At 43.3% G+C, this 24,620-nt stretch overlaps 1 protein-coding gene across 3 annotated transcripts in view; it reads left to right on the plus strand.

Annotated features, from left to right (window-relative positions):
• Positions 1 to 24,389, plus strand: part of Lrch (Leucine-rich-repeats and calponin homology domain protein) — a 170,935-nt gene extending 146,546 nt beyond the window's left edge. For 2 of the 3 annotated variants that reach the window (XM_084595668.1, XM_084595669.1), the window contains one exon: positions 1,058 to 13,493. In XM_084595668.1, the coding sequence (XP_084451794.1) occupies positions 1,058 to 1,339 (282 nt within the window). In that variant the 3' untranslated portion in view covers positions 1,340 to 13,493. Of the gene's footprint in view, positions 1 to 1,057; positions 13,494 to 20,879 lie in introns of those variants that run through there. The other variant, XM_084595670.1, reaches the window with a different exon arrangement.
• Positions 24,390 to 24,620: the final 231 nt, after the last annotated feature.

Consider the following 24,620-nt stretch of genomic DNA (forward strand, 5'->3'; position numbering starts at 1 on the left):
GTTTGCTGAGGGGCAACGAGGCCAGCAAGTAGGAACATGCATAATGATGCAGGCTCCTCCTTGCGCTGCAGCGGTACAAATGCACGCGCACTCACCTAGCTTGGCTATTGTGTGCCTCCTCCACCCCCCTCTTGTAGACATGCTGTGCGAGCCGCGTTGGAGGCCGCTGCTGCAGTCAAGCAGCACCTTCAGCGAGATCACGAAACATTTTACCGCTTCTATGACTTTGAGTGATAGGAATTTACTCTGAACACTTGCAAGGTGTTTGACCTTACATTCACTTCTTAATCCATTCTGCATTGCCATCCGAGTATTCGCGTGAAAACTGCTTATAACGAAAACGTCGATTTAACAAAAAATTGCGGACATTTTGCAATTTCGTTGTTAATAATTTAAGTGTACTTTCTTTTTATCACATACTTAAATGTTTCAATCAAGTGGTGGGAAGAACATTCAGTTTTGAACTCAGTTATGGCATTTTGATGTTGCCACATAATATGTACAAAATTGTGCACAGCCACACAAAGAAATTTAACACTAGTGTTTTGTGCTTAAATATTAACATATTGTCTTCTTCAAGGCCTTGATGCCTTGATGTACTATTTAGGCGGAAAAGTATCTTTTTTTTTTTTTTGTGAAACAAAAGTTGCTGTGCAAAAAGGTTGCTGTCAGGCTACTGTACCGGAAGACTGACATGTGTCAGTCATGGATCTACGTAGTACTTTAAATGGCCATAAACTGTCCATTCTTTATTATGGGGTGACTTGGTGCTGTTTTGACTCCTTCTGTGACTGCATGCAGAACGCTTGCCATGGGATTTTTCCAAAGGCTTTCTTCCAAGCAGAAGTTCATGAATGTAACAAATGATGTGGAGCAAGCAGTGCTAAGGTGCCCATGAAGGGTGCTTGTGAGATAGCAACCTGTACGCGTTGAGGTAATAGTACTAGTGGTAGCAGTCTTCTGTCCTATGGCTTGGGCTGAGGGTGCATTTCTCGCGCCGTTGTCTCCATGTGGGACTTTTCCGAGCCGAGCCTCGGTCACTGCTTGCTGGGCGCAGGGGGACCTGTTTGCTTGGGAAGACTTGGTGCTTCGCGTAGACGTTGGGCGCGTCGCCGCTACCGTGGCTGTTCTGGTGCCCGGCCACTGGCCACCTCAGCCTTGTGCTGCCGACCGCTCGCTGGCTTGTCTGCTCCTGGCTGCACTGGCGGGAACCTGCCTGCTGCTGCTCCACGGATGGCCGCCACCAGACGACCAGTGGAGCCTCGCCGACCTCTGGCTTCCCCTGGGACTCTGCTGCAGCCTCTACCTGCATGCTTGCCTGTCGGGGAGGCCTCCCTAGCCCCAGGCAGATTCTTTCATAGTTGACACAGGTGTTTTTCGTCAGAGAGTGCAGCCACCAAGTCTACTGTTGCTGTGTGCTCTGTGAATAATCAAAGGTGTTTTTGCCTCCACTTGGAGCGTTCATCAATAGATTTGGCCAATAATTTGGAGAGTCAGTCAGTAATGTTTATCGGTGGTCTCTAGAGCATTATCTTATAGCTTCCATCAATTTGATTGCCTTAGCTGCAGTTTTCGTATGTCTGGAGTGCAGGCGTAGCGCTGCCCAGAAAATCTGCCTGGGATGATTTTCATCTCTTGGAAAGCCTATGATTTGGCATCTATCAGATCCAACTTGAGAGGGAATCCTATTGAAAGGATTAGGATATTTTGTCAAAGTGAAAGGGGGTAGGAAATGGTATTCAAGGATACGATCTGTGACGTCGCCTTGCTAGAGCAAAGCATCAACGTGGCTCGGCCAAGTCTGATGGGCTGTGTATCTTTCGGAATTCAGACAGCAGTTTTGCACTAAAAACAACATTCCATCTATTAAATATTTTTTTTTATGGAGACCTTTCGGCCGCTTTAGTTTTCCAGTTATGCCTAAGAGATGTGGAGGCTTTCCATGTGTCCTCTACTTTCATTCCTGCTGATGTGTCCTTTGGAAACTGGGATGATAACTGCTCTGTGGCTTAGCTTCAGATGTGCTTGAGTCTCCTTCCACGCTTCCCCTACTTTTGGTCTTGCTCTTTAGGAACAGTGAAGTAAACGCTAGTCTCTTTGAATGGTGCTGGCTAAGCCCACCATCTGAAAAGCCTTATTCAGGGCTACGATGTGATACTAGCATGTGGGAAGAAAGAGCCTACAAGAGCAGTTTTAGAAATGCAAGTTTTTTTCTTTTTTTGAGTAGCATTCGATGGCCAAGGTAGCTTCTTCTTTTTGGTTTCGTTGTATGTGCAGATATCAGCAGCTACTGAGGTTAGAATCTTGCACAGTCAATGGATTATCAGGAGTAATGCATACGAATTTGGTCAAGACCTCGTGAAAATGTTTGTTATTGTGGGAATCTAAGGTATTTTCGCGAAGGCCATGCTAGTTTCAGTCTCCGTGTTGATAAGCAAAGAGGTGCGTATTTCACTTTGCTGGGTATGGAAAGCAGCGCTGTCTCTTCGACAGTTTTATTGGCTGTGAGTGCAGTAATCCCTTTGTGGCTGCTTTCATTTACATCTTTGTTCGCATGTCTGCTTACGTCATACTGGCCTTCCTTCGTTTACTCTAATTTCGATGCCTGAATTTCGGCTCTTGGCAGCGGAAGGGGTGAGTGGTGACTCAGTCTGACTGTGCTCGATGACTTATGTGACATTGCACAGATACATGGTATCCTTGATCCAGTATTAAGTTTGAGTTTATTGCAATTGGGAGAATGGGTTGCTAACGAAATTCCTGATACAAGGCAGTTTTGCTTGGTTATGAAAATGTGTAATCAGTAGAGCAGCAGTGGCCTACTTGAAAACAAAGACAGCGTTCTCTGATCCAGTCGTAGATCATGAGCCGAAATCTCATAGATTCAGATCTGGACCCCACGGTCACCCCTTCTCACTTCTGCTGTCATCTTTTGTCATGTGCATGCATGTTGCATTGGTGTGTACAAAGTGTCCACATGGGGTGGTCATTGCTTGGGAAAGAGAGAGGGGGGACTTTGTCAAAGGGGACACACATAGTTGACTCTCTTCGTTTCGTTCTCGGCCACATCGCATGTTTGCAATGCCGTCTCACTTTACAATGCATTGTGGCCGCTTCTTGCGCATTGCAACAGTACATACATGCAGCAGTACATGGGTAAACTGTTAACATGTGTGAATGTAGTGCAAGAGTGCACATGTCAGTTGTAAGACTGCAAACAGAGTGTGACAGTGCTTCTACAGATTCAATCACACTTGTCTAGAGCTTTTACACAGCGCGCTTCAAAGCAGATGAAACGAATTCCTATTACAGCTACTTTGTTTTAGTTGAGCCTCTTGAGCCTATGCAGTTCTAATGTATTTTTTGCTGCACTTGAGTAGTGCAAGTCAGTACCTGCTTTAAAGTGCGGCTTTATTTACACCGCACAGAACAGCGCTCTAGGCAAATGCATTTGTCTTTGTATTGGCTCTGTACATGGCGGGTGCTGCTTGGCACAGTGCTTGCACATGCTTTGAGGTGCACGGCACTCACCTGGAACCTTTGGTGACCATACACAAACTGGTGCTTTAGCAAAGAAGCCACCTGTGATGCACATCCTTGTTTGTTGTCTGAGCAGTACGATTCACTTGTGCAATTCTGTTCTTGTATTTACAGCCTAATATGCACCAGAAAATGAGTGCGTCAGACGAGCAAAGCCAGGGCTGCCTTGTGCCCCAATTTTTTACATTATTGGCTCGACCGCATTCATCTATGCCTCATTTGTGTCCATCTGATGCCAGGAATCAAAAGTGGGTCACTAGACATTACTTTGGTAGTTTCACTAGTACATCCTTACTGAGGTAATAGTCATACAGTTAGGACATCATTATTTATATTGAAATGGTGAGTCAGCCACTTGGATGGAGACTTAGAAAATCAGACCGGACTGGAACATGAATGATTCGTGTTAGCTCCTTCATGTTTCTTAATAGTTGCCTTGCATCGGAGTGTCACATTACCCATTCCACATGTTGTTAAGCACCTCTTAGGATCCACTTTGGACATTGTGCATGCTTTCTTCCAGCTGCACTGCTAGTAACTCAAAAAGTTTTGGATTTCTTGGATTTCTCTTTTCTTTTCATCCTATGAAGAGCACAAGAATTGTGGGGACAAGGTCATAGCACGGTAATTAAATATTTGTCAGAAACAATTTATATTTTTGTTGCCAGAGTGCAGTAGGTGCACAGAAAAGACATGTTTGATCTGCTTCTGGAAGTGCCTTTGTGGTTAATAATTTTTCTCAAGTACCAAGGAAACACTAAATACAGACTTTTTACGGCACCGTTTCAAATATGCCACTTATAGGAGGTGCGCCTAAACAAGTTTGGTCGTCACCACTTTGCATGCTCTTCTCGGGGTGAAACACTGAGTGCAGGACAGGGAACACATTCATTTGGACTACTTTGTGTGAAGCTCAAAATGCATGCTTCTTTTTCGCACTTGCAAAGGTTAAGGGGTGAGACAGAAAACAGACAATCTGGTGTTTGTCGTGTCTGTCATCTGCCACTTTCATTCATTGTTTCAGTTGACAGTCCTGCATTTTTGTTCTTTACACTTCAGTGATTTAAAGCTTATTCGTGTAAAGTTTATTACACTTTGTCCTTGTGAGAATGGTGGGGTTTTTTTTTTTGTTTTTTTTTTGCAAAGAATGAATCTGGGTGCTGGGGCAACAAAGTCCTCGCATGCATTTACATTATTGTTTAATAGCTCGTATACTTATTCCATGGCACTGTGAATGAGTCAGTATTATTTATTTACTACAGTGCCTTCAGAACGAAGGAAGCACTAAGTATATACAAATGCCATGACTGTACAAAAAGAATCCCACTGCAAGTGTTACCTCTGCCATGCTTCAGAGCAACCGAATGTTAATTTCTGACCACCACCAGTCACATTCTGGGATGGGATGGATCCAGGCTAGCCATTGGCAGCTGAGCAGCCGTTCTACGCTGCACCTGCAAAAGCTACTTGGCAGTAGATTTTTTTTGTCTGTGTGTGCATGTGCATTTTTGCTGCTCTCTAGCTTCAGTTTGCATTGCGCGAACATTCACGCATACACAAAGTCCCAAACCATGCCAGAAAGCACTCTCTTTAGTGCTTTTTTCATTTGTGAAGACAATTTCAGGCTGTGTCTGCTTTCCTGCCAAGGCACCATCTTGTATACCTGTACAAGTGCTGCCTTCGGAGCACAGAGCTGCATTCATATTAACCAGTGTGGTTCAGTTTTATCTAGTCCTTACTATATTGCATGCAGTCATCACTTCGGATGCATGTGCTGCTCCTTGGCTGGGCATTATTGATGACAGGTGCCTTTATTACCAGAGCTTTTTGTGTCTGCTAGCATAGTTGTGTAATAAACACTCGTATCTTTGCTGTGCCTTGGCACTAGGCAAGTTTGTTTTGCGTCAGGTCAGAGCCTTTTAACAGCCGTTATTCAGCCTCCTTTAGCGCTGTACCAATCAGCAGTTCACTGGGCCCTTGCAGGAACAGCCAATGGTTGGTGCTTTCTCTGTGCTTGCGTGAGGGCGGTTGTTGAAAGAGGGGATGAGCCATGGGGTGACGTGGCTTTTTCTTACCTACCACGATTTGTACAGTCCAGTGTCGAAAGTATGGTATGAATAGTAGAAAGTGAACACTAAATATGGCTCCATATCACATGGAAAAGAAGAGGGGTGACTTGTGGGCACTTGCAGGCTATTTAGTTAGACCCTAAAAGGCTCACGTTGGTCACACTTAGGATGTTGTAGGCTTAGGAGAATCACTCGAGGCTGCGAACTGACCCTTGTTTCACTTGCCCAAGTTTCCATTCATGATCATCGTCTGTGAGAAAACCTCATAGCGAAACTATTAGGAAGCATTTTTCATCGCACCTTGGAACAATACCTGACCATTCAAGATCCTCGTGCTCACTTCTGCACATGTGTGCAGCTTGAAGGCTTATTACAGGCTGTGATCGCTTATTGGTTCATTATTTAGTTGATGTCGAATGCCTTGCTTTATTTCATAGGATGCTACACACTTCACTGAGGTCTGAGGAGCACCAAATTGAGGAGGTCTGTGAGGTTAACTTTTGGAATGTGGCCAACATTGAGTTTTGTGTGTGGCTTCCTGGAACTTTCCAAGTTCTCCTTGCACATCAGTCTTTTACAACAATTTTGTGTGGGAAGGGTTCTGCCCATGACCTTCGATACTTCTACTTTTTATGAAACTCTCGCTGAAAGCCAACTACATTACACGCAACAGTCTACATGCCTGCTCTGATACGTTACATTAGCACGCTGCAAGAATGCATGTGGCCGTGGCATCCCGCTTCCAATTTTGTGTCACTAGCTCGAGTGCACACGTACATAGAGAGAAGGCAATGGTTGTCTCCCTATAGTTGTCTATAGTTGTCTCCCTACCTCTATTTGCTTGCCTCATGTGCAGAGAGATATGCCAGGCCTTGCACAATATGTCGAATACTGAGGTGGCAGCGTGCTCATAAACCTGTGGTGAGGAGTCGGCGGTCAAGTATGGTAAAGTAGTGCGTGAAGGTTACATTGGCAGAGGACACTTAGATCCCTTCATTGTTGTACTTACTGCTCAGCTGCTTTCAGTGGTGAGAGACTGCGCCTAAGTGAGAAAACGCACGAGCTGGGTCTGCTTCAACAACGCACTTTTCACACTAAATGACATTTCAAGAGCAACATATAAAATAGGCAGCGTCTCAAATTGCATTCGACAGCGCTTGTATACTGCCTCCGAGTGTATGTCCGACGCCGTAGCAACAGCGTACTGCAGACGCGTCTCTGAAGCAGGGTTTGAGCGAGTGTTGTTGAGCGGGACGTCGAAAGAGGTCCCGCTTCAGCTGTATCTTCAGAATAGGCAACCTTATGGCGCGACCTTACCAAAGCGGTGCCGCCCGCTGGCACGGCGGACGACAGTGCTCTAGCCGTGCAAGGCTCCTCCTTAGTCGTGGCTAGGCCTATTTTGCTGTACACCTATAGTACATGAAACAACACTATGAAATTCCTTCGGGCTATAGTAAATGGTCTACTTATAGAGGCGGCAACTGGCTGTGAGCAGAAACTTGCTTACATCGCAGCTGTCACTTCTATATCAGCCCCTCGGTACGGCTCAGCGATCCTCAAGAAGGATTCAGTATTTACGTTTGGCTTATTACATATTTACGGGAACAATAAACTTTAGCACATTTTTCTAAAGTTTTTCGTATCATCGGCGCGCACGACTAGGAGCTGCAGCCCAACGTTGCAGCTGGCGCGGAGCAGCGGCAAGTGCTGCCATCTCACTGTGGACACTCCCAGGAGTGGCCGTTCGCCCAGCCGCCGGCAAAAATATCTGGCCCGGCTTGATTGGCAGCGAACAGCCGCCGGGAAGCAGTTCGCAAGGTTTGCCGCGGGAAAATTGCTCCATGTGGGTCGGCCTTTACTCTCAGCACCAGTAGAAGCACTGCATTTATCACTTGCACTGGAGAGCACCCATGGCGTGCAGCTGTGGCCAAATAAGCACATCAAAGCATGATGCTTCCCATACATGTCATGATGTTGACAGTACAGTCTATTCATTTTCAATTATCACATGTACCCGCATAGCTGTGATTACTTCTATTCACTCATGTTTTCAGTTCATTAACAGCACGCTTTAGCAGGTGTTGCTTTGTCATTTAGATGCCCAAGTGCCTCTTATGGCAGTGATTCGCACGGTGCTATTAATGGTGCCACTGGGCAACAATAAGTTAGGCATATGAAATGTTAGTATAGCACATTATTATTGACGAACAGCCTGTAAATCGTTCTCACATCCTTTGCACCGGAATCTGCGTACATGTATGCACTTAGAATCTTGGTGTAGTGAATTTATTGAGATTCTGATGGGAGCATCAAGGAGAGAGAGAGAGAAAAGAAGAATAGAAAGTCATGGAAGTTAATAACCAGGTGATGCCCGGTTGGCTACCCTACACGTGGGGAGGGGAACAAAGGTAGAAATGAGAATAGACATTTAGTTTAGCACTACTGCTCACCGCCCCCGTCTATCATTACCGCGCGTCATCAGCCGCACACGCACTGATTGGCCCCTGCATCCCAAATCCACCGGCATTTTACGGGAACATAGCACCATTTCTCGTCATCAGGGTAATCTGCACATGCGTACCGACGCTCACGCAGTAGCAGTAGACTGCGGCGGTCATAAACTAAATGTCTCTAATGAGAGCGTCAAAATAACAAGTTGGCATGCACTGTCCTTCACGCAGTTATCTTTCATGCTTGGAAGATCATGTTGCGCAGATATGGCATCTTGATTAACAAAGCACACATTGCCCTGAATGAAACGTGTTCCATCAAAATCATTCCGAGATTTACACAGAACAGAAAAGCCGAAAGCTTTTTTCAGAGCAGCAACTTTCTTTGAGTGGCTATGCACTTCAGCATCTGATGGGCTGTGAGCCAGAGCTTTTCTTCGTTATCCCTTGACACGTAGCAGCAGCTTATGTCACAAGTTGAGGCTGTTGTACATAGGCAACTGGATGGTTATTTTTCAGGATTCACATATTCTTATAAAATTTCTCTGGTTGTGATCGGTTGCTCCAGGTATGGCTGCCATGTGGCAATTATTCCTGTGCAAAGCGGTTTTAAATAGGTGATTTTTTGCACAAAACACTACGCGAGCAATGGTACAAACACTAATTGCCCATTATTGCACACTCTGTTCATAAACAAATTTTCATTTAGATTTCAGTTTTGGTTGTATTACTTTCACTTTGTTGTTTTAAAATAGTTTTGTTTGGTACTTCAAACAGTTTTTTTTTTTTTTTTTTCAATTTCTTTTTTCTTTTTTTCTGGACGCAAGGTGCATCAAGGGCATGCGATGCTATCATTAGCTTCAAGAGGTTAGAAAGAAAGATGGCGTTATTGCTCTGCATGAGCCCACAAACACGGTGTTCCTGCTTTGCTCACGCGTCACAGGGACAGTGCATGCACTTGCTTGGGCTTTGTGCATGCTTCACCCGCTGTGAGATGCTGATGATGCATGCTGCAGTGCATGCATCATCACGTAGTGCAGCACGTAGGCAGCCAAGGGGCGATGGACTGCTAGTTTCGAAGTTTGTTTCGGCTCCTTTCAAGTTCACCAGCAGCACAGCAACAAGAGCTAAAACCCCTTTAAGTTGGCGCTTGAGAACTCTTTGTGAATAGCCGCGTAGATGTCAGCTAAGGAGTACTGCTCTGCTGGTGGATGCCCTTTGTTCAGTGCCAGTGTCCCCTTATATGTCCTAGCGGCGCTGTGCTGAACTCTTCTCTAGAATTACAATGAAATTTCATGACTATAGGCATATTCAAGGGCTGTGATTTTGCCATAGCGTCATTTTCTTTTTGTCATTGTTGACCTTCTTTTTTATTTTCTGTAACAAGCATGTTCAAGCCAGATTTCTTGGCAATTATGCAGTTAACCAATTGGCCATGGTGGGGGAGTTTCTAATATTACACTTGATCCCAGATATGTCAAACTTGAAGGAGATCGTGAAATAGTGTGATATATATATTGATAAGTCAGTGTGTATAACATGCCAACTGACGAGCTTGTCTTGTCTGTAACACAAAAGTGTGAATGTGGTGCACCGATGTTAGTGGCACGTTTCCTGCAGTGACGTAATGTGTGCTGGCATACCCGTGAGATGTACAGTCATAAGAAATTGGAGAGAGAACAAATTTTGAGAATTTATTTATGGATTACTCCATAAGTATGTCTGACAAGCACCATGTTTTTATATTGGAAGGGCACAGCGCAAAAAGACACAGGACGAAAGGAAGAAGACATACACACGAGCGCTGTGTACGTCTTGAATATGAATCGATACCAACTCGCCCAATTGTCTATCCGTTTTTTCAGTTTTATAACTAGATTGCCTCTGGATTTATGTCATCTAAATGTTGTCCTTATATTTAATAGAGAAATACCAAGAATACTTGCAGTTTTGTGCAAAAATTTTGTTCCTTGTAACATTGCTCATGACTGTACATGCATGCATCTGCATACAGATCGCAACTTCATGTGAGGCGCAAAAAGGGGGAGCGCCCCCGGCTCACGACACAGCTCCCATTGGAGTTGGAGCTCGCATCAAAGTCTCTACCAATCATAACAGTCTAATTCTGTTACTGGTACAGTGTAAGCACAGCAATAACTCAATTTAATTTAATTACAGTTGATTGCTGTGTCGCCCTTAGCAGCTAGGCTGGCTTCACCACATAACAACCATTGGAACAAACACTTTTTTGCATAACAGAAATGTCACGTTGAAAATAAGCACACCAGAACCATGGCCACTTTTAAGCTGACTCGACATTCAGCTCGTCGCGTGGTTTTACAGCATTAGCATTCCCAGGTTCCCTAGACTGCACAGCCAAGCAGACTCCATGCACAAAAATTCATCATGGAAGGGCCATTAAGAAATGCGCCACTTGCAAGAATGCAGCGCAGTTTGATGCATTGAATGTTATGCTGAATGGGAGTTTGATGGATGCAAACAACACTGCTATACTTTTGCGTGGGGTTTTCATGAGGATATTTTGAGTTCAATGTATCTGGGATTGACTGTATTAACATCCTCACGGGTTAAAGTAAAAAGCAGCATGCAGTTAAGGACAACACACTGCGAGGGGACACTGATGACTGGATGTTGGCGTTGCTTTTTACATCATGAACCAGCTAGCTCAGGTTTAAATTCTTCAGGAGCTTTACAGGTTAGTTGATGTGTGAGGTGCCACAGAAGGACAACATGTAGTTGTTTGATAGCATTAATGTTAAGTTCAGTTTACAAAGGAACATACCTTCTGTCTGCACAATACATTGTCCACTTGAGTTGCTAAAGAGAGCTGTTGACGGCTACATTGGCACAGCACTAGAGCTAGTCAGGTTTGACATCTTACGTAATATGCAGGTGACCCCAGTAGCGGAGTTTCAGCAGCCTGTGGGAAAGTGCATCATAAACAGATTAATTACGAGCTTTGAAAGGTGTGTTCTTCACTGCTATTGTGAAATCGTTACCAGGGAACACACAGCGCTTGCTACTGGAGTTGTGCTGATCACAATGTGTCTGAGATGGTGCACCTTTGTGGGTGCATGTTTGTTGGGTGGGCTGAAAGGTGCTTTGCTGCATGGTCATGAAAAACGGCCGTGCATTGTGCAACAAAGGGGAAACCTTGCGGATTGCACCAGATGCTGAAACTATTTCCATGCATTAAAGTGATGCTTTTATGCAGTTCGCAATAAAAAAGCCACCGAGATAAAACTGCATACAATCCCTACAACGGCCAGATAAGAAGTTGGCATCTATGAACGGCTTTTAGTAAATAAGAGTATTCTCTGCAGTGTTGGATTTTATTGTTTTTTATTTGGTTGCCTTGTACACACTAATAATATACCTCTTCCAACGTTCCCAGAAGGAATTTAAGCAAGCATTTGGAGAACTTGGTGTTGCCCATTTACATCATGTTCTTTGTTCCTTCTTCCATCCTTGACGCTATATTCTCGCCATTTTGTTTCAAGGGTGCTTTGCTCATGCGCTGGTACTCAAGTGAGGTTGTTTCTCACAGGCTTTTGGTCTGCTGGCTGTAATTTGCAAACGTGATCGGCCGCACTGGTGATGAGCCTACCATTCATTTATGAACATCCTTTAGTCTCGTTTTCTCATTTCTTTGTTATTTGCTCACATGGATGTCCATCTAAAAGCTAACATGCTGAAGGAGCAGGTGCAGACTTGGCATCAAGCTCAGAACCAACTTCTGTCTGTTGATGTTGTATTGTTGCTCTGCATTGGTGTACTTGCGTTGAGCTTCTCTGATTGTCCCTGCATGCAGTAGCAGCACTGTTACTAGTCGAGATGCCTTTTTTTGTCCTGCTTGAGTGCTGACCAAGTCGTTGGCTGCTGCTGTAGCCAGTTTTCTAGTCCTTCCAACTCGCATAGCTGGTATAAGCAGTATTGGCTTTCATGTGCCAGGCACTGCGGGCTGTATAGAGTCATCTGCTTCCAGTAGCAGGATATCGCTAGGCCAGATACTTATTTCGATTTCCCGAGGCTGCATGTGATGCTGCCCCCTGTAAGCCTGTTGATGGCTGCCTCTTGCACTGACTGCATTGATTGACAAAACAGCATGGTTTCAAAGGAGTATGCCTGTAGGGCAGTCCCCTTGTTTAAGAGGTTTGCCAGATTGTGTTGCTCAGCCATGGTGCCTTGAGATTGCACATTGAAAGGAGTTGTTCTGCTGCATTCAAAGACATAAAATGTAGAAGACAGGAGTGCTGTATGTGCAGTGTTATGTGAAGTCACTTGCGCGAAGCCTGATGCCAAGAGTAACAGGCATATGCTTACAGCCTGACATAGGCTTCCATCACATAGGTCTTGTTGACTCCCTATTAAGCAGAGGCCATGGAAATGTTGAATGAAAGCTGTGGACATTTAGGATTCTGTACTTGCAGTTCTCGGATTGTAGAGGTGGGAAAGTAGTAATATTGGATCCTTTGAGACACAGAATCACACAATTGAATGAAAAATTGGTCAATTAGGCCAACTTCTGAATGTTTTAAAAGGAAATGGCACCCACGGGCCAACTCTGATGCATTTTCTATTGTATGCCAACATCATTTCACTGATCCTGGAGGCGATTTTGTCATGCCTCATGAATGCATGGTTTCATTTCGCCAGTGAGCTTTTGAAGTCAGCTGTTATGCAAGATGCGGGCATTTGTGCCTGCTGTACATCAACTGTGGTTTGGGAAGTGTGCGTGGAGGAAGTAATGTAGAATTTTATATTTTCTGAACGTCAGAATGTATGTGGAACTGCTGGGGCAGGTTAATAGCCAACTCTTGGAGGCAGTGGGTTGGGACTTATTTGCACAGTTCATTTTTCTTTTTAACATTGCTCATTAAAAAATGTGCTCCAGTGCATTTGCCATCTTAAATCCACCCTTGTGATGTTGATACTTTTTCTTGACAAGAAAAAAATGCGAGAATATTGTTTCATAGTTTTTTGTAAACCATGTAGTTAGCCTAATTCAGCTCAGCCGACTTCATCGTTCTGTGCTACTAGAGAGCATGGTGCAGCAACCAACGCTGTCTCTAGGAGGGGGCCCATTTTGTGTGAAAGGGCAGATACCACTATTGAGCGGGCTTTCAGAGTGCGGTGCGATTTTGGGGCTCCACCCATTTATGCATTTATATGTATTGTTTGGTACAGCCAGGATGTTGGCTGGTAGGGCTTGGCTTGCAAGCATCCGCTGTGTTCCTGCTGATGATTTTGTCAATGATACCCTTTACTGTATTAGCTGAGAGTCTTTCAGCATCTTCTAGTAGTGCTGTGCTTGCATATGTTGAAAGAATAGAGCCGAAGCTCGAACATTGCTACAGAGCTTTGCTCATTAACATCTATTTTCTTTTTTGAATAAAGGAAATGACCAAACTTTTTTGGCTGTCTTGAGAATCATGTGTTAGATAGGTTGACAGCAACATGATGCCAGAACTGCTCCTCAAGCAGGGCATGCTGTGGCGAACTAGCAGTGAAAATTGCTGCAGTAGATCCTGTGATAAACGTTGCAAATTCCCCGCCTTGTGTGCATCGTTTAACACACCTGATGCCAAACAACTGCAAAAGGTGTAATGTTTGGTTTTGTCCAAAAAGGCTGTAGTATCACACATTGGAATTAATCAGGAATACCTTTTCCTTTAAAATCTCGAGAAAAAAATTGTTCTACTTGTGCTCATCACGCAGACTCCTACCGCTCCTCATCTTTGTGAAGTAAGGGCAGACTATTAAAGTTGAAGAAAGGTAATAACTCTGCATTTTTGCTGAAGCTTCTGTATTTTGCCCACATACAAGACACGCTAGCAAGAAGCGCATACCTGTTCTCTCCAACACTCATTGCGAGCGAAGACAAACAATCTGGGCCATTTGTGCATGCTGGCCCCTTTGTCTCTGTACTTGTATGTTGTGTGCTGAATGCAGTGGCTGGGCGCTGTTTAATCAAAATGTCAACCTGCACTACAAGTAAGCATTGGTTCACATGCAGTCCACAGATTAGAAGCAGTGTATGTGAAAGCTTCCCTCCCGTGAACTGGCTTCAGTGCATCACTTTCTTTTCCTGCATGGATACAGTAAACATGCAGTGTGATAAGGTAAATAGTGTGCTGGTATGCATTGCCAAAAAGCCACCCTGGGTTAGCGAAGCTAGGCCTAGGCCAGTTTGAGTTGGATTCGCTTAGGCTTAGTTCAAGAAGAGTTGTTAATGAGGAAAATTATGGATGGACAGGTGGAAAGGAGGATGGACAGGGGGAAAGGAAAGGGAGCACTATTAGCAGAATGTAAAGGAGCTGAAAAAATGGCAATTTTTTTTCTTGCATGGATGTAAGGTTTTATATGAAATTTGGGGAGCATTTAAGCTTCATCTTTAAGGCTGTGAGGCGACTGCTCCCATCTGTAGTTCCTCTTGTGTACCCTCGTTTGTATAAATGCACTTTGCTACACCCTTAATCACTAATCCCTTAACTTGTACCTCTATTATCTCACACGCTCATTACCATAAGTAATAATTAAGCTACCCCATTATGTGAAAGAACAGCCGGCATAAATATAAAGCTCCGCTTTAACCAAGCTGCGCAAATGTGCCCGTGTGGCATAGGAGTAGCATGTCTCTGCCATGTCCTGTTGTCTCGCAAATTCACAAAATCTGTGAAACAATCACTACCCAGTCGTGTCACCTACCAACTAACGCCTGCCAGAGGCATGTACTTGATTTTTCGCTCACAGCGCTGACGGCAGATTTTCTGAAGAATGAGGCCTATTGCATACGAACTTTGGCCTCTCTAGTGCACAGCAAGGCACTAGATGTACCAATCTTGATGTGACTAGCAAAGAGAGCAGGTTCTGTGGTGCGGATTTCGTTTGCTATGTACTCTGAAAAAATGGCGACTACTGTCCTAGCACTGCAGCACCCTGATTTAGCCAAGCAGCACTGCACAGAACCTAGGAGTTGAGTGTAAAAAATTAGGGGATGCTGAAGCTTTTCCTTAAAAGCACTTTTTGTTTAAATTGTTTTCCAAGGAAAGGAAGGCACAGTACCTGTCTCGCTTCTTGGTGGACACTTCGCTTATTGGAGGCACATACATCCTCAGTTCGAATCCCTATCGCAAACTAACCTCTAACTTAACTAGCAGACAAAAAGGGAAGCAAATTGATACATCACCTTAAACGCTGCGCAAAGAATGGTTGATGTGAAACCACGTGTGTGTTTTCGCTGACGCTGTTTTTCTAAATTCTGTGTTGCGGTGCTGGCTACACTTTTTCGATGGAACCAACAGTGTACGCATTGCATAAAATTATGTGCACTCTGATTCAAGGAATATAATGCGTACAAGAAATGTGTTGACATTAAAGCATTCACAAAGGCTTAGACATATGATTCGCCTGCAAAAGAAAACTAAAGTGGGAGGGCGTTCTTGCCCTGGGAAGTCAAATAATGGACAGCTTTCATCGAGACCTCTGACCTTTGTCACCACTTGTGGTAAAGACTACCATACTACAAGAACGGTGATGAACAGGCCAGTAATGGAAATAAAATCCAGTGAAAACTCTGACTTCTTTGATTCATAACAAATTTCATAAATCACCTGTAAGGATCACAAGATGCCAGCCAGTGGTATTTTTATTGGGATCAAGTTCTTTGTTTCAATGCTTTGGAATTGTTGTCTCAGACCCACTGTTTTCTCTATGGCAGGGGTTCTCAAAATGGGTTCCACAGAAACCCAGACTTTCTTTGATTACTTTTGAGGATTCCCCAAGCACCAAACTCTATGAATGCCTCAACCCACACCTTTCTTTTCACTGACTATGCAAACAATTAAAAGTTTTATTTGTTGTTTTCTACAGCTGGCGGCATGCGGCCTCATCGCCATGATTGTAATGCACGAAAGGATCTTGTGCTGTTTTGTTTTTCACGCTCAATACTGTGACACACGGCTTTATTCTTTTTTTGTTACACAAGATGCGCCAAGGTATACGTCGAATAATTCAGCCACTCATGTCTTCCACAATGCTTCAATTTGTGAATTCGTGCTAGTCACCTTTTGTTGCCTTTTCTAGATGTTTCTTCACCACCATTACATTGAATGCTGACGAGTGCAACGAGAATTTGTAGTTTGATGATCAGCGAGCACTTTTGCTGCCATCGTCGTCACCTAGTTCCTTAATTTTTGAGGGTGCCAGTCACCCCAGTAATGTGTTGACTTCAGCGCTCCACCTGTGTTCATTTCTTGCGTACAGCATTGTCACCACTATGTGACACTATTTAGTGACTAATCACATTGTAATTATTCATTGCTGACTGTTTCACTGTGCAGGCAGCTATTATTCATTGAATTTGGGCATTTCTCGATTTTCCTCATGTCTGAATGTATGTCTGTCAGGCAGATGTGGGCGGTAATTCCTCAGCACGTTTCGAAAGATGTTGAGATTCTCAGACTACAAAAAATATTGAGGACCGCTGTGCTTTAGACATTGAAGCATGAGATTATTTTCTCCTCTACAGGAGGACTGAAATATGCAACTGCACAACACTGTGCATAAAGAATAGTATGCAAGCTTGACGGCTCGAACCACAAAATGCTGGGACGTGGCAGGCATATTGCAATGAGCGATGACCAGCATAGATTTGCTTGCCATAGCTCATAAATTTAGTAGGACAGAACTTCACGGTCTGTGCACGGTCTATCTCTGCATACGGTGTGGTTTTGGCCTTGCTCTTGCTGCTAACACCCAGAGCTTGACATTCTTGGCAGTCTTGGTTTCTCACTGACAGTTAGGCTTAGTTGCCTAGCTGGTGCTGTTCAGCCTGTGTCTGGCTTGGCATTGAATCTTATTGTGTTTGTATGTAGCTGCTTTTAGTCGCTTGAATACTAGGTATGAGGACAATGCACCTCAGGGTTAGGTGCTCTTGTGCGTGCATAAGGTGCACAAAAGCAAGCAAGGGGTTCATTCCTATATATATGGCTAAAAAAAAGCAAAGCTTATGGGAGTATTTCTTTCCTTTTTTTTTTTGATTGGGTTATTGATTAAAGTGGTAAATTAGTGCCAGAATCAATTTTTTAATATCCCCTTCAGGTGCAAAGGAAAAGTTTCTTTTTGCACCATGCATGATCAGTAGGCCAGGCAGAATTCAAATATGAAAGATTATGCAAAAATATTTCATTTTATTTGCGTCCATATGTGTGGACATGGCGCCTCAAATATGCTACATGAATGAAAACATTGCAACATTTTCTAACTAATCATTAAAGGGATAGAACACTGCAATTTAGGTCTCAAATTTTTTTAGCCGCAATGGGAAGATTGATGTCTAAAATGTTCGATTCCATAACGGTTTTGGTAGAAACGCTGTAGAAAATGTTTAGCGAGACTTTCTATCAGTGCATGCGCTCGTTTTTATGTAGTCCGATGCTGGAAACCATGAGCAGCGACCGCGATGACTACTGGTGGTCAACAAAAAAGACGTATGAAAACAAATATAAATTTCGTTCACCAGGAAGTAATTCGACATTTTTTTGCTCAGAGTAACGTCATTTTCAGTTTCACACTCAAGGCTGTTACGGCACAATAGCGCACGCCTCATCAATGAAAGTTTTATTGGGTACTATCATCGCTTCATTCAAGGAATTCCAAACACTGCGGCACCATCTAGTGGCGAAACCTGAAAGCATGCCTCTCGCGGCGCAAAAGGAGGGGTGGTTTTTATTTAAGGACGCTGTGGAGAGAGCGCAAAATATAATGAATTATGACAAGCACTCCTAGAAAAAAAAAAATAAGTGTGCACTTACGAAAATCAGCGATATTTTGCTGACATGTAGTCACGTAGGGTACTACACTGTAAGTAACAGGGTTTCTCCGCTAAATAGCGCCTCAGTTTTGTTTTAATGTGATTTTCAATGGAAAATTAAAATTGTAAAATCTCTTCTCTTTGATATTGTTGTGCTCGATCTGTACTATATGAGATACGGTGTTTTCATCTCCTGGATAATGTCATGACATGTTTTGGCCTTTTAAGCATGAATAAATGTTTTCCTCTGAGGATACCTTGACGACTTCAAGGTTGGGACACCTGCAAGCAATCAGTGTATTACGTACTGCTCTTTCACAAAATAATGAAGCCCTGCAAACAGAATGTGCCAGTTTAATCATTTCGGCATTAAGGTGCAGTGTCCACATTTGTGGACGCGAAACTCTGAAAGTCCGCTGAAGCACTTTTTGTATGTCTAAGATAATGAAATCTGACATGCAACATCTACATTCCTTTATTGACACATTCATTACAATAAATAGTATTATTAGGCGTAGTTTTAGAAAGAGGCATGCAAAAATAAGAGCTACTGATTCGTCCTGCCGTAAAATGCTGCGACATCAATCTTTACTTGATGTTTACAAACACATTTAGCTTTAGCAACAAGAGATGACGCCACATACTCAACAGGGCAGGTCCAAATGTTACGGGTTTCAAATTCAAAGGCGGAAATTCGCACTCCGTACAAAGATATAATGAAATTTAGGTCGCATCCACATGTATGGACGCAACGCTTATAGGGGATATTTAAAATGGCGTAATGGAAAGCCGAATAAAACATAACTGCATGTCACTGCTGTTACATATGATGCTGTGGCAGCTGTCCAAACTTCTACTCATGTCGTATCTTACATGTAGTAACCTGACCTTGAGTGTGTCCACCATTGTCAACACTAACTGCAGCAGTGGGTGCGTAACACTTTGTCCTGAAAGAGTTGTATGTCCCTGTGGCAAGTGCCCCGCCGAGGTGGTGCAGTGGTTGGGGCGCTCGACTGGTGTGCCCAAGGATGCAGGATTGAATCTTGGCCTCGGTGGCTGCTTTTCAGTGGAGGCGAAAACAAGCCGTCCTTGTGTCGTGCATGTTAACGAACCCTAGTTCTTCACAGTATCAGCCATCATGTCTGACTTGTGAATTGTTCCTTTAACAAGGTGATTATAAGTAACTAATGCATTACTCACGTAATTAAAGCACACTCATTAATTTACATATTAGAAGTAAAATTGTTTATTATTTTACTCATGATTAAATTTACCCCTCCAGACATATTTTTTGGGTCATTACATGTATAAGAGCACTGAACAAGGGTTGAGGGGTGAGCATCAGTTCGCAAGCCGAGCCAGCGTTTCGACAAAAGGACTTGTGTTTGTCTGGGCAAGTCTCCTTGTTGAAACGTTGGCTCGGCTTGCAAACTGAGGCTCCCTCTCAACCCTTATTCAGTGCTCTTTCTTACTGTGCAGTCATCTTCCTTTTTTTGTTCAACCTTATTGTACGAATAAATGGGGTAGCCTAAATTATGGCAAATATGTGGGGAAAAAATTTAAATCCCCTTTTTTCTAGTGAAAACAGCGTGGGAAAACAAGATGAAAGAAGAAAGACACAACACAAGCGCTGACTCACAAATTAATTTTTATTCAAAGAAAACGCTCTTTAAATGCTTTCCTACCTAGGAAAACACCAGAAGCAAAGGAGGACAACCAAAACTACAAATCATACATGACGCTGACATGACACACACATCATCGCATTGGCGCATGCACGTGAGACAGTTAGATGTCTCTTCCGGATAAATAAGAGGACTCTTCATCATTGAGAGCGATAGAAGATTGCTGATGCACCTGCCACTGTTATAGTGAATATGAAATGCCTCTATAATTTCACATGTTAACATATCCGTATGTTTGGAGAGGATGACAGTGTTACAGAAAAGAGGAGTGCATGTACCTTTCTTCCAATGACGAGCAAGATTGCATGAAGAATCACTGAACTGGCAATCGTAATGTTCACTCAAATGAACATTTATGAATCTATGAATCAGTACCAACTCACCCAAATCGCAGCTTTAAATGTCCTATTTAAGTCAAACATAGGTAAACATGGTTCGTAGATAAATTCTTAAATATTTTCCACACTTTTCACAATGGCATAGCATTCACATCACATAACATTATCTTTTAAAACTCCTCTCTTGCATTTTGCAAAAGGGTGGGGTAGCAAATGGTATTAAAGTAATGTTAGATGAATTCCTAATGCAAGTTGTCTCAGGAAGCTTAAGATGCTTAGGAAGTGGTAGCCAGCTATGTGGGAAAGATCTTTAGGTGTGCATGGAGTTTTATTGAATGTTTTCGAGTTCTATTGACCCTCTCATGCATCTAATCTTGTAAAGATAGTGTTGCATTCCACTGATACACCAGAAAAACATCAGAAGGAGCTTCATGATTTTGTGATATGTGCGGAGCACTTCAGCTTCATAATATAAAAAATTATAGTCTGCTGTGCCTGTAGCAAGGTTCAGTTGCCATTGCAATAGAGGTCCCCACAGAGCTCTTGCTCTGGGACCTCCCGCTGAAGAAAATATGTAATGATGTGCATACTGGAATCTAAGATTGATTGAAATCTTGCTAACAGGTAGTCGAACTACCAATTTCAAGTGAAAGACTGCTCTTTGTCGTTGCAAGTTGCGCCAGTGGCACATTCTGCCTGAAGTCCTCTCTTGTTGAAAAAGAGCAGTGCAGTTGACTGCGGTCTTGTACAAGTTCTTAAAAATGCAGAGAAAATATTTATGAGCATGACATGCTGTCAGCACTTGTTAAGGAGGCACTATGACAATTTCATCAGGTTTGTATCCTCTCTAAAATTTTGAATCTGTGCTCCTCTTTTGATGCTTATTTGGTAACAAAAGAAAGGGGTGCTACTTTTGTTTGCAGCTAAATCTATCTTGGCTGATCATCGAATGACTCTTTCAGGAGGCCACCTGCTCAGCTCAGGATGTGCTCGAGGAACGAGGCCTGGTGCGGGTGGCTGTCACGGTGCAGGAGCTGTTCCGAGTCACCAGTCGCAGCAAGCACTGACCTCTCTTCTAGTCGTGCAGTGGCACCAGACTTTGCGCTTAGGAGACGCACAGCGTGACAGTGGCAATTACCAGATGGACACCTGTGCTACTTTTGTTGTTCAACACAACGGTGCAAGCACAGTAGTCATTGACAGGAGCCACAGATGTTTGGGAGATCCACAGGAGCATCACAGTGGCATGTGCAGAGATGACCAGAAGCCGTCCGGTCACACCTAATTTCTTCTGGAAATTTTGAGTTTGAGGTAGATATGGCAAAGCTCATGCAGTCATGTGACGGCTACCCACGGTAGTCGCACTACCTTTTCTGGCACCTCATTCGTTAATAGTAGCTCCCCTGTGTCTTGGTGTAGTTTCAGCAGGGAAGGCAAAGTGAATTTGGCTAAATCATACTGCCATGCGAGTGCCTCATAGAGACCCTGACGTGTTCACTGCTCTTACAGAAACCTGACTCTCGCTACTTCGTTCATGCGTTGTGTACCCATTGGGCTGGGATTAAATGCAAATTTTTTGGTAGGGTAGGTTTCTGTCTAGAAACAAAGGATATCTATTGCCAACCGCGAGCACTTATCGATAACCCTATGACTGCAGTCGAAGAGTGGCTGTCTGTTGACCTTGACAAAGGACACTTTTTACAGATACAAGCTGTCCTCGTCATCCCAATGTGAGGCACCAGAGTTCTCCACTTTACTACCCACTTTTCAGGAAAAGTTAGAGGTGACAGGCACGTTCTGCACCACCAAAATATTGAGTGTCGCATGGTTTTGTGTGTTTACTCTGGAACACTGCTTGAACAGGCATAGCTGTCTGTCAAGTGTCGGGGCATGATTAGTTTGGGTGCTAACATACGATGCTGCCACCTGCTCCTTCCGGGTTCACTATTTTTGTCACTTGCACTTACCTGAGATGCACTGTAGCCCTGACAAAATACATTGTTATTTAGGTGCATTTGGAAATCGTTATCTTGGGCTATAGATCCAGGCAAACTGGACTGAGAAAAGTCGGTTAGTTAATGGACAACACCTAAATAGCCTCCTAATGGTACTGTAGTGTTAACACTTGGGAGAAATTTCATATCTCTGAGAGCTTAAATGCATAAAGTACATGTGGTAGGCTTTAATGTGGGCATGCACGTAACTGCATAAATAATAAACGGTCTGGAAAGATAGCAACAGTGTATGAAGGCACCAGAAAATAGTAAGAGTGTGCATATGTGTGGGTCAAAAAACAAACTACACCAGTGAATGGAACCAAGAGGAGCATGCTAGACAAGACAAATGCAGATTTTCACCTGTTTGTTTTAACAACAGAGCATGGCAAGGAATTGCAATAAAAATAATTAGAGCAGGTTGAATGAAAAAATATCAACTCTTTATCTCATGGGTGAATTGAAGCCACACTGACACTTGTGTTAAAGCTGATTTTGGCTCCTCAAAGTACTTCAGAAATAACTTGTACTATCCTATGTCATTGAAAAGACCTGACAGTGCAAGGAGTTATTTTGAGTGATAAAGGATAAATTAAGCAATAGAGAGTGTGCATTCCCTAATTATGCCTGATTTGTCAGTTTCTTCAACACTTGTTTTCATTGTGTTCCTGTAATTGTTGTGTGCTGTCACTAGCCAAGAGGCTGCCGTTAGCCTTTTTAAACATCAGTTTGAAGATGCGAGCTCCTTCTGTCTGCCGACAGTTTTTGGTAGCACACTCGCCGAGTTCATTCGAGGTCAAGTGATGCGAAGAGGGAAGTGGCGGGTCTTTTCTCTTCCAGCAGGTATGCTCGAATACTTCTGGTTTCAGTAATACTGCCCATCCTGCAATTTTCTCAAAAATGCAGGCATTTAGAAGGCCTCTGGAATACGCCAAAGGGACGGCCCATTCTTTCACTTGGTGCTGATGTTTAGGGGCTGACCAATAACCTCTTTTTTTTTTTTTTTTTACTGTGATATGGGGCCCATCTTTGCAGGTTGGCCTTTGTATTGCACTGGCCTACATTCAAACACAGTACTTACATAATGGAGCAACATTCGCTAAAACACATTTTGCTTCCATGAGATCTCTCATAAAACGCTTGTGTGTTAACCCACACTCTACTGCGTGCTTGTGTACTTAATATTTTTCACTAGCAAAGGTGTTCTGACAGGCACTCTGCAGAAAACCTTCTATAATGTGATGAAATGTTGCTTTGTGGCAAAGGGTGGTATTCGTACTGTGCTTGCTATGTGATTTTGAATAACACATTGTCAGCTGGAAAATGTACATATTGCTCAAAAAGCACTGTTGAGCTATATGAATAGGTACCTACATGCCCAAATTTCAGCTGTACCCAGTGTAAAATATAGTAGACAAAGCATTCGGTTGTCTTGGTTTGTGCATGCGTGAAATTTTAGTTTGACCTATTACAGAGTGTTTGCAAAGTGCAAATCTAATCCTGAAAGTAGGCAACTGAAATTCAGCTCATGGGGATAGCTTTTAGTCAGCTGACGACACCGAAGTGTAAAAGCAAAGGAATCGCACTGGTTCTGGAGGAACAGCATTATTTCACACTACACGCTGTTTTTTGACCATATCAGTGCACCAAGCACGATGGTTTTTATTTTTATTTTTTTCTAGAACCAGATGTAACGTAGCCTACCTGTCAGTGCTGAAGCAAGGATGTTTGAAGCAGCTGAGGTTTGCAACATACTATGAACCTACTCTGGTGTGCTGATGACTTGTCAAACCGATATCACTTGTGAAACACACGAGCTTCAACGAGCACGCTGCTGTCTGCTTTTGTACTTAATTTCTCCCATGAGCAAAAGTGCTTTTAATGTAAATGTCATACAAACGGCTATTTTGCTCACTAAGTGCAGCACAAGCGCTGTGCAGTAACCGATCCTGCTGCGGTGCAAGAGAAGGCTGCTCATAGCTTACAAATGCCCACTTCACCCTCAGTGGTTGCTGCCCTTGATTTGACATTGTCTTTGCCTCCTAACAGGGCCTCATTGTGTCAACTGCTTGTGAACAAAAGTGTGCTTGAGTGAGTGTTGTAAATCATGCTGTCATGTGCGAGAGAGCTTCTTTTTCTTCTGTACCCTGAGTTGTGTGTTTGCTTTCAACGTTTAGAAAGAGCATCATTTTCACAGTCATTCATTTAAAAAGGGCATGCAAGAGAGAGCGTAACCACCTATTTGCCTAAAACATACACTTGGTGTCTCATTTTAATTACGTGGTTTTAATGTCACTTAGATGTCCAACGCTGAAATGAGAACTGCATTCTTCAAGCCGGTAAAAGTTACAGTTGCCTGTGTACATTGTTTAGTCAGCTTTGACCAAACTCATTATAATGAAGGAAGTTTTATGTGAAAGTCATTGAAGTGCATAAGGTTGCAGAATGTCTTCTTGAATAAATCGTTTTTATTTATTATTTAGTTTATTTATTTACTTATACTGCTGCCCCCATTGCAAGACATTCTGGGGCAAGTACATAAATACAATCATGACATCAATAAAATGAATGAAACAACATCAAACTGACTGGCAAATATGTCAGCTTGTTGGTAACTCACATAGTGGCCTGCCATGTCTATCCTCAAGCTCTGCCCTCTGAGGAAAAATAAGCTGGGCGAGCTAAGCTTAGCAGCCTAACACATTAGTC

The sequence above is a fragment of the Amblyomma maculatum genome, chromosome 2, assembly GCF_055883805.1.
Source record: "Amblyomma maculatum isolate TAMU_Amacu chromosome 2, ASM5588380v1, whole genome shotgun sequence".
Classification (NCBI taxonomy): domain Eukaryota; kingdom Metazoa; phylum Arthropoda; class Arachnida; order Ixodida; family Ixodidae; genus Amblyomma; species Amblyomma maculatum.